General features: G+C 59.8%; 1 protein-coding gene across 1 annotated transcript in view; it reads right to left on the bottom strand.

Moving 5' to 3' along the window:
• The window catches only part of DOC2B (double C2 domain beta), a 33,605-nt gene that overhangs the window by 19,900 nt on the left and 1,298 nt on the right, over nucleotides 1-12,407 (bottom strand). The window contains exons 3-6 of the mRNA XM_040455096.1: nucleotides 12,224-12,407; nucleotides 3,988-4,067; nucleotides 3,372-3,398; nucleotides 1,821-1,895 (exon numbers count right to left, since the gene is read on the bottom strand). Of these exons, the coding sequence (XP_040311030.1) occupies nucleotides 1,821-1,895; nucleotides 3,372-3,398; nucleotides 3,988-4,067; nucleotides 12,224-12,407 (366 nt within the window). The remainder of the gene's footprint in view (nucleotides 1-1,820; nucleotides 1,896-3,371; nucleotides 3,399-3,987; nucleotides 4,068-12,223) is intronic.

Raw genomic sequence — 12,407 nt, 5'->3', positions numbered from 1 at the left:
GGAGGCAGGGGGAGGCAGGGGGAGGCAGGGGGAGGCAGGGGGAGGCACACTCAAAGAGGGAAGAAGTCACAGGCGGACGCTGGCGTGGGAGGTGGAGGGAGGAATAATGGGCGGGCAGCCTCTCGCTGCTGGAAAAGGGTGGAAATGGCCTCTCCTGCAGCCCTGCCACGCTGGGTGTCACCCCCATGGGAGCTGCAGCACTGGGAGAGAAGAAATGCGTGCTGCAAGCGAGGAAGTCGGCGGCAACTGGCTAGGGCAGCCCTAGGAAACTAGAACGGGGGCTCCCGGCGTCCAGGCCCTGAGCTTGTGTTTCTGCAGGAGGTGCTGGCACTGGGCTGCCGAGAAGCCTGGCGATGGGGCCGGCTTCTCTCCCACCCACCTCCTTGCCTCGGTCGGGCCCTTCCCTGTACCTGGAACACCATCTCCTAGAAAATGCCTGTGGGGTGGCGGGTCCGGGCTGCCCCATCACCTCCACTCCTCCCTCTGCTTCCCATAGCTGTTGGTTCTTTTATACTCCTCATCTGTCCTGCCCACCTGGGACTCAGCCCCACGACGGGCTCCCCCTGAGGTTGGCCATCGCAGCCAGGCTAGGAGGTCAGGTGGGCCCGGGCTCCAATCCCAGCTGTCCTTGCCCAAGCTCTGTGGAGCCCAGCAGGTTACTCGCCCCCTGGGAGCGTCAAGTTCCCACTACAAAATAGGGCATAATAGTGCCTCTTTCTCAGCATGGTTTTCAGGAGCCTTCTTGATCAGGCGACGGCTTTTTATAAAACGCTGCCCTATGCGGGAGCTCCTGTGTGTGTGGGAAGGTCCTTACGACTCAGCCTCCTGGTACTGCTGATTCTAGCTCCTGTGAGTCTAGGGACTCACAGCTATCGTGCTGCGGAGTTGGGGACATTCCCCTGGTCACAAGGCCCTACCTGCAACAGGAGGACACTGAAGCCTGGAGTGGTGGCCCAGTGCCTCCAGGTACAGGTGGTTGGCCACTGCGGTTTCCCCTGCAGCTCTGCTTTCCTGAAGCGGGACTAATCGCCTCTGCCAGATGGCCCTCCTGGACTGGTGGGGAGCCTCAGCCCTTACACGCTGGCATAGGGGGCTTGGGCCTCAGACCCAACCCGGGCCCTAGCAGCCCATGGCTCTTCAGTCTCCTCCCTGCTTAGTTGGCCTGGGAAGAGTCAGGGGCAAGGGCAGCCCTCTCCCCAGGAGGGCATTTCCATCACAGTCTCTTCCTAGCAGGCCACTTGAAGGCCAGGAAGTCCTTTCCAAACTCTTGGTTTCTTAGAGCAAAGGCCAGGACAAGACCACCAGCCCTCGGGCTCTGCTGCTCGTGCTCTGGTGCCCCGTGTCCCGTGTCCCGTGTGCCCCAGCCTTCTGCTGGTGTCCTCTTGGAAGCAGAGCTGGTCTCCTGTCAGTCTCCCCCCCCCAGCAATGGGGTCCACACAGCCTGCCCCTGAAAAGTCTGTGGGTCCCACACCCGACTCTGAAAAGATGATCTAACCCTCTCTCCCGTGAAATTAAAAACAAGACACTGAACTGTAAGACGTAAGAAAGTCTAGACCTTCTATCCAGTGTGGAGGGTCACCTTGAGCTTTGGGCTTAATAGCAAGTCTTTTCCAGAAAGAGTTCCCTTTTCTTAGGTGCACCACGAGGCTGTGGGGCTGACTGGGGGCTCTGGGTGGAGGGAAGGGACTGAGGTCCCATCAACTTGCTTGGGCTGTGAGGGGGCAGGGGAGCTCTACACCTCACTGGGTGCTCCAAGCCCAGCGTGGGCCCCTGTCGCAGCAGGGGGAGCCGGCTGGCAGCCTTGGGGTGGACTCCCTCACCTTACTGGCTCCTGGCAGCAGATGCAGCTTGACGTAGGGGTCCGCCAGCCCGTTGTGGTCCATCGGCTTCAGGCCCTGAGTGGAGGGGGGACAGCCAAAGGTGTGAAGCGGGAGCTGGAGACACAGAGCAGCCAGGGCCTCCAGGCACGGGGTTGGCAGGCATCCCTCGTGCCCAGGCCTCCTGGCTGGGTCCCCTCACCACCCTCTTTGCAGAGACCCCTGAACCCACGCCCTCAGAACTGGGAGGATGGCCCAGCGCCAGAGCAATCGCCCCTCCCCCTACACGTCCCGGCCCAGGGCAGGCGTCACGGTCGGTCTTTGTCAGACCAGCTTTTCTCTCCTCCAGATCATGGAGGCCAGGTGACTCACCCTTCTCTGAATGAGGGCCTCATTATCCTGCTTTGGTGAGGCCCTTCCTTCTTCCGGATGCCTCTTCCCCCGCTCCCCGAACCCACGGCTTCCCTCACTGACCCTCTGCCCACGTGACCCTCTATCCGCTCATCTATAGGCTTCCCTCTTTCCCACGGAAAAATGTTCTGGGTCCTGGAGACCAGGTTCAGTTTTGCTCCAGATTTGCCACCGCTCCCTGCCCGCCTGAATCCAAGGAGGCCACACGTCCTGGCTGGCCCTGGAGGGTCCTTCCACAAGATGGCATCCCTCGCTCACTTTGAGCCTTCAGTCAAGTGTGCACAGCCAGGGAACCAATGGAACCATAAGCAGACAGGGTCTTAGCAGACCTCATGCCTGCTCTGGTTTCTGGAAACTGTATTTTCTTTCTTCCACGGTGGCACCTGGGCATGAAGGGAGGCAGCCGTGGCCTGTGTGGGGCTGAGCTCACAACCCCGTGGCATCACAGATGAACGGCCGTTCACGACCAGGCCCACCTCCAAGGAGGATGGAGGCTCTCACCCCCACCCCCCCGGTTTGGCTTGGAGAGCTGGGGAGGAGGGGGGCTGAGATTGGAGGTCAGGGCTTCCAATCTCCCCTCTCCCCCCTGGTAGGGAAGGCAGGGCACACGGCACAGGAGGGGCTGGTGTCTGGGAGGGAGAAGAGACTGGGTGGCTCTGACCAGAGTGGCCTGACAGCAGGTGCCTGCTCCCAGTTCCCAAACCGGACCACCTCTACAAAGCTGGGTGGAAGGAGAGGGAAAGGGACCTGCCCGGGCCCTGCGTCTGGCACCCCACGTTGGTGTGGCTGCGGATCACCAGGTTCTCAGCTCCTTTCCTAAGGGCAGGTCTGGAGCCCCTGCATCTCAGCCCGGGCAGCTCCCGAGGGGGGTCAGGGCCAGGATGGCACATGCGGGCTTCTAGGTGTCCAATCAGGGCCCCGGGCCCAAAATGGACACTACTCCCCCTGCATGGCAGTCCAAGTGTGCTGGCTCAGGCCAGGTGACAGCTGAGACAGGCAGCCTGTCCCTCGGGGTGGGCAGAGCCATAGGTGAAGGTGCTAAAGGGCAGAGGAGCTCCCGGACTGGGACTGAGGGAGGGGTCTGGGCCCAGGCCCCTCCACGGCTCTACTGGGAGTCCCACTAGGCTGTACTACCACCCTTACCTTGCGGGAGAACATCAACTTTGGCACCTTCCTCCCAGAGGAATCGATGCGGGGGGGGGGTGGAGGGAACAGCATGGCTAAGAAGAGAGCTGATGCCTGCCAGCCAGAGGCGGGAGACGCCCCCAGCCCCAACCCAGAGACCAGAGAGCAAGGCTGGGCGCTGAGCCCACGGGAGATGAATCCCCTGCCTGGAGCAGGGCATGGGTGCCCACCCACTCGTCGGGGTGCCCAGGTGTTGGGAACTTCAGGGGTCACAGGCAACCAATTCGAACCCTCTCGGTCTAGCAGGACATACCTGTCATCTCTCCGCTTCCCCTCCCTTCCCTCCACAGCCCCTCCCCAGCTCCGCCCCCAACCCGTGCCTTCCTGCTCTCATTCGCTTTCTGCTTCCTTGTTCTACTCCTTCCCGGAGTGCCTGGCCCGGCAAGGCCTTCTGGGGCAGCGGAGAGGATTTAGGCCGTAATTCCCTCCCTGCCCTGCACCCACGATGCAGGTGCCACAGGGCCCAGACAGGAGACAGGGGGGAGGATGGGCCTCTGGATCTCAACCCCCACCTCCCACCAACTCCAGCCGGGGCCCCAGACCCCGGGGACCGTGGGGGCCGGCGGGGGCCTACCTTGGCCTTGCTGATGGTGCAGTGCAGGGCGTTGTTCTCCTGGTCGTAGAGCAGGCTGAAGTCCAGCGTGCCCAGGGCAGCTGCGGACAGGGGGCTCGGGTCACGCACTGGCCACACAGTGGCAGAGCATCATCCACTCCTGTGCGGTGGGACCAGGTGCCCACGGTGACTGCCATCGACCAAGAACCTACTGCACCCAATCTCTCCACCCAGCTTCTTAGCCCCACCAGCCCTAGGAAGCGAGCAATGTCCTCCTCACATTCCAGACGACCGAGGAGCCGAGGTTCAGTGAGGCTACGTCAGCCCCGGTCACCACGAGTAGCGGCCCAGGAGGCAGACCCAGGTGGCAGGCCCCACAGCCCAGACCCCCGTGCTGTGGTGCTGGGCCTGGGGCTGGTCCGGCGTTGGGCCCGGTGTGCCCGGGGTACAGGGCACTCAGCTAAAGGTTCCTGTCCTCCCGCCGTCCTCGTGCAACTGCCAGACTTGGCTCTGTGCGTCAGTTTCTCTCACCCGTGAAGGGTCACGAGGACGGTGGGAGAAGTCAGAGGAGACACGGCTTTGAGAGGCTGTGGGTCCCGGCCAGGCTGCCTGGCTGACGCCCCCACTCCCCAGCAACACCTGGGGCCGCGGCTCCCCCGTCTCTCTGGTCGGCTGGGGGGCCCCGCGCAGGCAGCAAGGAGCCACCTAGGTCCCCACGCTGCTGAGCTGCAAGCCTTTTAAAGGCAGCAGGCAACTCTCTAGGGCGGGGCAGAGCATTTGGCAATAATTGGGTGCAGCTGCAACCCTGGGGGACAATCACACACAGCAGCTGTGGTCTCCCGTGTTGACGTGGCTCCTGGCACGAAAGCGGGGGTTGTGGGTGAGCAGCAGGCCTCCAGGGGTGAGTCTCTGGACAGTAAGATGCAAATTCACAGGATGTCTTTAGAAACCCAGACACGGGCCGGTCAACTGGCACGCTATTCATTCATTCATTCTTTACCAAACAGTATTACGATAAGCTGGTTTCTAGGGATGAGGATATCAATAAAGCGGTGCTCCTGCCCCAAGGAAAGCGGAGCTTAATAGGAGAAACAGATGGAAAGAATCTACCCTAACAGAGTCTGGTGAGCGAGGAGCAATAGGGGTCTAAGGATGTGAACTGGGGCCACCAGGGAAGGCTCCCTGGAGGAGGTGATGCTTCACCTGAGCCATATAAGATGATTAGAGGTTGGCCAGTACACAGTGGCACTGGGAGAAAGGGCATTCCAACCACAGGCCGACCGGGGGCTGGGGGGTTGAGTGGGTGGAGTGAGGCTAGGGGGAGGGCGGGGCTCTGTTCTTCCGGCCAGCGGCACCCAACACGGTTCTAGACCGAACTATGGACCAGTGGCCTAGTCCAGCCAGGCTCATCTCTTCACATCTTGTCCACGGCTGCTTTTGCACTATGGTGGCAGAGTGGAGTAGATCCACAGGGACCGTATGCCTGCAGACCCCTGGGCTCATGCAGGGGCCAGGGCACGGCTAAGTTTGGCTTGGCAGAGAAACGGGCAACTTAAGGGCCATGCGTGTGCAGCTGCCCTTCATTTTGAGGTGATGGCACTGAGTCGCATTTGTCTTGCCCCCGAGCTCCTAACACAGGGCAAGGCAGCCAGCCCAGTCTCTGTCCTTGCCTGGGAGGGGCGCACGTGGGGTAGGAGACCCGCCCTCTGACCCCGGACCTCGGGTCCAGGTCCTGGCTGTACTGTGCTTCTTTGCGGTGTGACTTTAGATAGCTTTTCTTGCCTCTCTGTGCCTCAGTTTCCTCATGTGCAAAATGGAGACACCACAGAGCCCACCTCACAGCATTGTGCTTTAACGCAGCCCCTGGGGGACCGGAAATGCTCAGTATGTAATTATAGAAAGAGCAGATCTATTTTGGCGATTTTTCTAGATAACTGTACTTGCCCCTCCGAGACGCCTTCTGGAATGAACTCGTTCCAAACTGGATCACTCCCCTCCCGGCCTTTGTGGACAGGATATACAAATGGTCACAGATACTGTTTTCTTCGTTTTTCTGCCTCCTCCTTGGCCATCAGCCTGAAACTCCTCTTAGAATACTTGCCTCTGGTAGGCACACACAGCTCTCCCTCCTTTTCAATAGTCCCCTGTCTGTTCCACGAAACCAGGGGAGAATCTTTACTAGAATTGTGTCCAAACTATGAGTCAACAGGGCTCGAGTGGCGCCTAAGGCGCTTTCGTCAGTAGAGTCCGTGTGCTTCAGCGCTATCTGTATCTGGCTGCGGCCTGGATCCTGGCTCCCATCTGCGCAGCTGGGCGGGTGGGGGTGCTGTGAGCGAGGTTCGTATCACCACGCCTGTAACAGCGCACAGAGCCGCGGGCCCCGGACTCTCCAGGTCCCTGCCTGTAGAATATTCTCCAACGCTGTTGGCTCTACGTGACAGGAAATCAGTCTGCTGTTCGGTTCAGGCCTCCCCAGGTCCAGTCTCCCGCCAGACATGAGCTTGCAGAGAGGAGGGACCATTGCCTCAGCCACGCCAGTGACACCGGCAGGGAGCAGATGTTCAATCCACATGGCCGGTCCGTTCCAACCAACTTGCTCTCCAGCTGTTCAAGGGAGCGGGGATTGGGTGTGATGCCCACGTGTTAAAAATGCACACCCCACGATCTCTGCCCGTTGCCCCCTCTCAGAGAAGGACAGCCAGCCAGACGGCGGGGCTACCTGCTCCCCACTGGGGAACTGAGGTCCAGAAGAGAAGAGCCCCTTTCACCGGCTCTCCAGCCACACATCCCTGTTGAGGGACAGCTGACGCTGCTCGGGGAAACCAGCACCTGTTATCAATTCCCAGGAAGGAACAGCGCACCCAGCGCGGTCCCCCCTCCCCCACGGCTGCAGGATTGATGACTTTTTTTGAACTCCAACGGAAGCTTTGAAAGAAATAATAGTTTTTAGGGGCGCCTGGGTGGCTCAGTCGGTTAAACGTCTGACTCTTGATTTCGGCTCAGGTCGTGGTCTCAGGGTTTGTGGGATTGAGCCCCGAGTCAAGCCTGCTTGGGTTCTCTCTCCCTCTCTCTCTGCCGCTCCCCTGCTCACATGCACTCTTTTTCTCTCTCTCTCACAATAAATAAATACATGTTTTGTTTTTTTTTTAAAAAGAATAGTTTGTAAATAGAAGTGTGGTCACCATTGGGAGAAACTTGCTGGTGGTGGAGATCTCTTGGGCAGGGATCTTATCGTCCAAAGTCTTCATTTCCCATTCAGGGAAATGAGGCTCAGAGAGGGGAGGTGACCTGGTCAGGGTTGCACAGCAGAATTGGAAGCAGAATCCAGGCCTCTTCACTTCCATCCTGATAGTTCCTTTCTTAAAGCCTAGTGGTGGGGTGCCTGGGTGGCTCAGTCGGTTAAGTGTCCGACCTCGGCTCAGGTCATGATCTCGCGGTCCGTGGGTTCGAGCCCCGTGTCGGGCTCTGTGCTGACAGCCTGGAGCCTGTTTCAGATTCTGTGTCTCCTTCTCTCTCTGACCCTCCCCCGTTCATGCTCTGTCTCTCTCTGTCTCAAAAATAAAATAAACGTTAAAAAAAAAATTTAAAGCCTAGTGGTTTCCCCCAATTTTTCTGTCTGCCACTTTGCGTGGCTGAAACCTTAGGAGGACGCAACAGAGAAACAGAGAGAGAAAAGCCAAGTCGCTCTCGGGGATGAGGGAGGGCTGGGCTGCCGTCCTGGAGACGGCTCACAGTGCAGGTGAGGAGGGCCCTAAGGGCAGGTGAAGGTGCTCGTCTGTGTGAGCCGCTGGGTCCTGCCCTCCACCCACTCAAATCACGTGTCCTGGCTAAAGTTTACATCCTTGGAAAAATAATGAGGGTTGGTCACTAATGGGCCCTTGAGAGTTGTCACCTGCCTGTCGATAATTATAGAGCTTTAATGGGGCTAATTCAGAGAAAATCAGGCTCAAGCCCCTGTCAGTTCCTCTAAGGCCAAACATCCCTTTGCTCTGCTGATGGAGACTGACAACATCATTTTGACCTTGGTTTGCACCTGGACTTTCCTCACCCGTACACTCTTGGGGATAGGAAATCTGCCCTGGTTGTTCTTTTTTCTTTTTGAAGAAAAATGTCAGCCTCTCAAATAGTTTTAAAAAACTATGGCAAGGGGCGCCTGGGTGGCTCAGTCGGTTGAGCGTCTGACTTTGGTTCAGGTCATGATTTCATGGTTTGTGGGTTAGAGCCCCATGTCAGACTCTGTGCTGACAGCTCAGAGCCTGGAGCCTACTTTGGATCTGTCTCCTCTCTCTCTCTCTCTGCCCCTTTCCTGCTTCCACTCTGTCTCTCAAAAATAAATAAATTAAAAAAAAAAAAAAAAAAACTATTGCAAGAACCACAGAAAAATGGTCAAGCCTGAGTTGAAAGCATTTCCTAGTTGGGAAAACTGAGGCACTGAGCCAAGAACTTCAGGAAGGTACAAAGAAGAACGAGTCATAGTCTCTGTTTCCCAGCAGCTCTGGGGCAGAGGATTAGAACTTTAGGACCTTTGTAAGTCTAATCATTCTCCTGCTTTAAATTATTCAAAGGTTCACCACTGCCTCCTGGACTCAGTTTAACCTCCTTGGTGTAGCACTGAAGGCCCTCTGTGATATGACCACCTTGTCCTGAGCCACTTGACGGGCACCTGTGCCGGGCTGTGTTTCCTACGCCTCTCTACCTGTGCACACGGCACTCCCTCTGCCAGGAGCACCTCTCTTTTCTCCTTCCACTGTGCCAGCCTGCTTCTTCCCTTCTCCCAGCCTCAGAGCGGAGCCTTCTCTGTGGGTAAACTCTGTGCATGCTAGCGCTTATCCTTCGGGTTCCTGCCTCCCTGTTGTCACTGCTGGGCTACTTGTGCATCTCGGTTTCCGTGAAATCCCTCATGTCAGAGATTGTGTCTCGGGCATTCGTGAATCTCAGCACAGTGCCGGCCGTACAGTTGGTCTTGTAACGTTGAATCCATAGAAATATGGTGTGAGCAGGACATGACTGGGCTCAAAGGAAGGGGAGTCACAGCCAGCAGGGACCAGAAACGCTGCCAGCTGAGGGCCTTCGGGACAGCGATTCCTCCACTCCATCCTCACTCCAGGCCTCCAGGGGCATCGCTCCTGACCCAGACCAGGGCGAATCATGCAGGGGCAGGTGTGAGCACGGGCATGTGATGCAATTCTGGCCAATGAGACAGAAGGACAGGTCTCCTGGGGACTCTGAGAGAGCTGTCCTCACCCTCGAACCGAGATACGGGCAAGGAAACTCGCCCTTGTCAAATTTAGGATCTTCTTGTTACATGTGACACCTGGACCTGAAGCGGCCGCCTTGCACCGGGAGGGAGGTCAGCCTACGAAGAGAAGAGCATGGCCGAGTGGAAAGGGGGGCAGAACCATCACCTCCCAGGTTGCTGATGAGACACTGCGTAAACCTACCTGCGGGTCCCGCGATCTCAACTGTCCTCACTGTTTAAGGCACTTTGAGTTTGCTGTTACTTACAACCTGGATATTCTAGTCTTTATAGTCTTGAAGAAGGGCCTGGGTCTCCCAGGTGGAGAGTGCGTGGGAGGGCATCAGCAGGGGAGAAGCACATGCAGAGGGCGGGGCCCGGGCCCTTCTCCAGGGCAGCAGGCAGCCCAGCCCCGCTTGGCCAGGCCACACCGTGGACCCGTGGGAGGAAGGGCGCTTCTAACTCCAACGTTCACTGCGTTTTCTCCCCACCATCGCCCCCTATTAGATCAGCTTGGAACATGCGAATTTTGTGCTCGTGCCTGGAGGTGCCTTAATAAAGGATGGGCTTTAAAGAGAAGAGGGGGAAAGGCTGAATAAATACACAGCACTTCATTCTCAGCCTTGGACAACAGAGCAACCGCCCTAATTTCTTTTTGTTAGAACAGAGATAATCCAATAATGAGGGCAGCAAATAGCATAACCCTGGCTAAAGCCCTAATGAACCATCTGGCTTGAATCACTTAGGCTTATTCTAGGGATCTGGCTGGTAGGGCTGAGAGGGGGCCTCGGCCTGGGGTATCTGCTGAAGAGCGATTCCACCCCCAGCCTGGTCCCACCACAGGAAGGAGCCGAGTTTTCTGTGTTCCCATGCCTAGGATGTTTGCTCGGTCACTGATGGGATCCAAGTCTGGGGTGGGCTGCTCCTGGAAGGGGACACGGGGGCCCAAGCTGGCCGTGGCTCAGCCATATGCCCTCCTCCTTAGCTCTTTTCAACAGACTGCCTGGTGTCATGGGTGTGGCCAGCCCACAGTTCAGGCTGGCAAGGCTGTGTCCGGGATGGCCTCGCATTGCCCACCTCAACTGAGTCTGTCCCCTGCTGGGACACGTGAGCTCCCTGGGCCCCACGACCCCGTCCTGTTTCCCTTTGCCCCACTCTCTGCTGCTGGGACAGTGCTCAGTGACAGGCTGCTGAGTTGATGGACTGGAGATGAGGCAGCTGGCCTGAGTTTGGGACTTTTGGGCCACCTTGCCTGGGGGCTTAGGGAGAGCCCAAAGAAATGACAAGATTTCTCACCTCATAACAGTGTGTCATCCAGAGGGCCCTTGGTGGCACCAGGAGGGTTCCCTGAAGTTCACGGGGAAGCCCTGCCCTGCCAGCTCACTCCCTTGGCACAGCAGGAAAGATGTTGGAAGGGCAACAGGTTCCCTAACCCTTCCTCTGGAGGTGGCTTTGGATTCATCACATCCAAAGGGGTGACTTGGGTCCCAGTTAGGTCCTTCCCGGATGCATGGCAAGTAAGGGGTTGCGATTTGCCCAGGGTGCCAGGAGCTGAGGGTGGGGAAGATCCAGGGCACAGCCCTGAGGACAATCAACTCCCACGACCCGATTTCCCCAAGCTGTCAGGGAAGGGGGTGGGGGGGAGGACTGCTTCCCACGTCCATGCCCCACAGCAAGGCCTCAGTACACCAGGTTCCGACCAGAGTGCTGAGGTCCAGGCCCACTGAAAGTACCTAGCACTTTCCTCCCCTTGGAGGATGGAGGTGGGGCCTCCTCCAGCTCGCTCCTCCAGGGCCTCCCTAGGTAGGACAATGAGCGGTGGGCCACCTCCCCCAGTGGTGCTGATGACCTCCACATTCAGCTTCCAGAGGCACATTTTATGCTTGGGGAAACTCCAGGCCGCCGGCCTTAGGCCCTTGTGAGCACCCAAACCAGGCGCAGCCACCTTCGCTGGCGCAGCACGTGGTTGTGGGGGGACTCAGCTGAGCGGGCCTTGGCGAAGCCTGCGAGCGACCCCTGCGTGGAAAGGTTCACATCCCTGGCAGGTCTGGTGTGGCAGGTCTCACAGTGACGCGACTGGGGCTACAGCTCGGCTGGGGACCCTAGCGAGCAGCGCTGCCCCCCAGCCCCACCCCGGTCTCGTGCCAACCCCTTCCGAACCAGGCAGCGACCTCTTCCACCTCGGTTTCCCCTAAGGTCCCGGGTCGGGCGCGGCAGGCACCCTCAGAGACGGGAAAGGCGAGGAGCTCCCGCCGGCCGGGCCTCGGCCCGGGGACCCCCGCGCTTGCCCACTCCCTGGGGCTCGAGGCTCAGCCCTGGGAGGAGGAGGCGCGTGCTGGGTGACCCTTCCTGGCGGTGGAAAGCGGGCGTAACAGGTGGGCGAAGGTCGGCGGCCCGGGAGAGCTCCGCGGCGGGGTCCACGGACACAGGAGGAAGAACGGCCAAGGTTTTTCCAAAGGACAAGCGGCCCCGCGGTCCTTTGGTGCTCGGCCCGGGCGCCAGCGAAGCCGCCGCGCTCTGCGGGCCGCCGGGCCCACTCGGGAGGCCGGCCCGGCCCCGGGCCCCTCCACCTCCCGCCCCAGCCCGGCCCCTCGGCTGCGGGGCCGGCCCCGCAACGGGTTCCCAAGCGGGGAGGACCGCGCGGCAGGCAGCAACTGGTGTCTCCCCGGGGCGCAGCTCCGCCCTTCCCCCGGAACAAAAGCCGCCGCCCGCGCCGGAGCTCCCCGCCAGCGGGCCGAGAGGGGGCGCGGCGCGGGCTCCGAGAACCGGGCCCCGGAAATGGGACACCCCCAGGGGGCGCCCCCAAACTTCCCACCTCTCCAGTGCGGGTCAGGGAGGGGCTCGGGGCTGCCTCTGTAGGGCGCGCGGAGAGCGCACGGAGCGGGCGAGGGGCCGCTACCGGCGGGGGTGGATGCCGGCGAAAGGGGAGACCGCAGGGGGCCGGGGCACCCGCGAGGTCGGGGAGCGAGCGAGAGGCCGGGCCGGGGGAGGGGGCGGGAAGTCGGCGAGTTGGAAACTTACTGCAGTCGTCGGATTCGTAGCCGTCGGCGTCCGGCTCGTCCTCGGGCGGCTTGGCGGGCGGCCGAGCCGGGCTGGGGCCGGGGCTAGGGCCCGGGCTGGCGCCGTAGGCTCCGAAGAGCTGGTCGACATCCTCGTCGTCGTCGCGGGCGCCGTCGGAGGGGCTGCGGCGGCCCGCGCTGGCCGC

Source organism: Herpailurus yagouaroundi, unplaced genomic scaffold, assembly GCF_014898765.1.
Source record: "Herpailurus yagouaroundi ecotype Mexico unplaced genomic scaffold, PumYag 215, whole genome shotgun sequence".
Lineage (NCBI taxonomy): Eukaryota > Metazoa > Chordata > Mammalia > Carnivora > Felidae > Herpailurus > Herpailurus yagouaroundi.
Note: the sequence above shows the minus strand (reverse complement) of the source record. Positions and strands in the feature narration are given on the sequence as shown.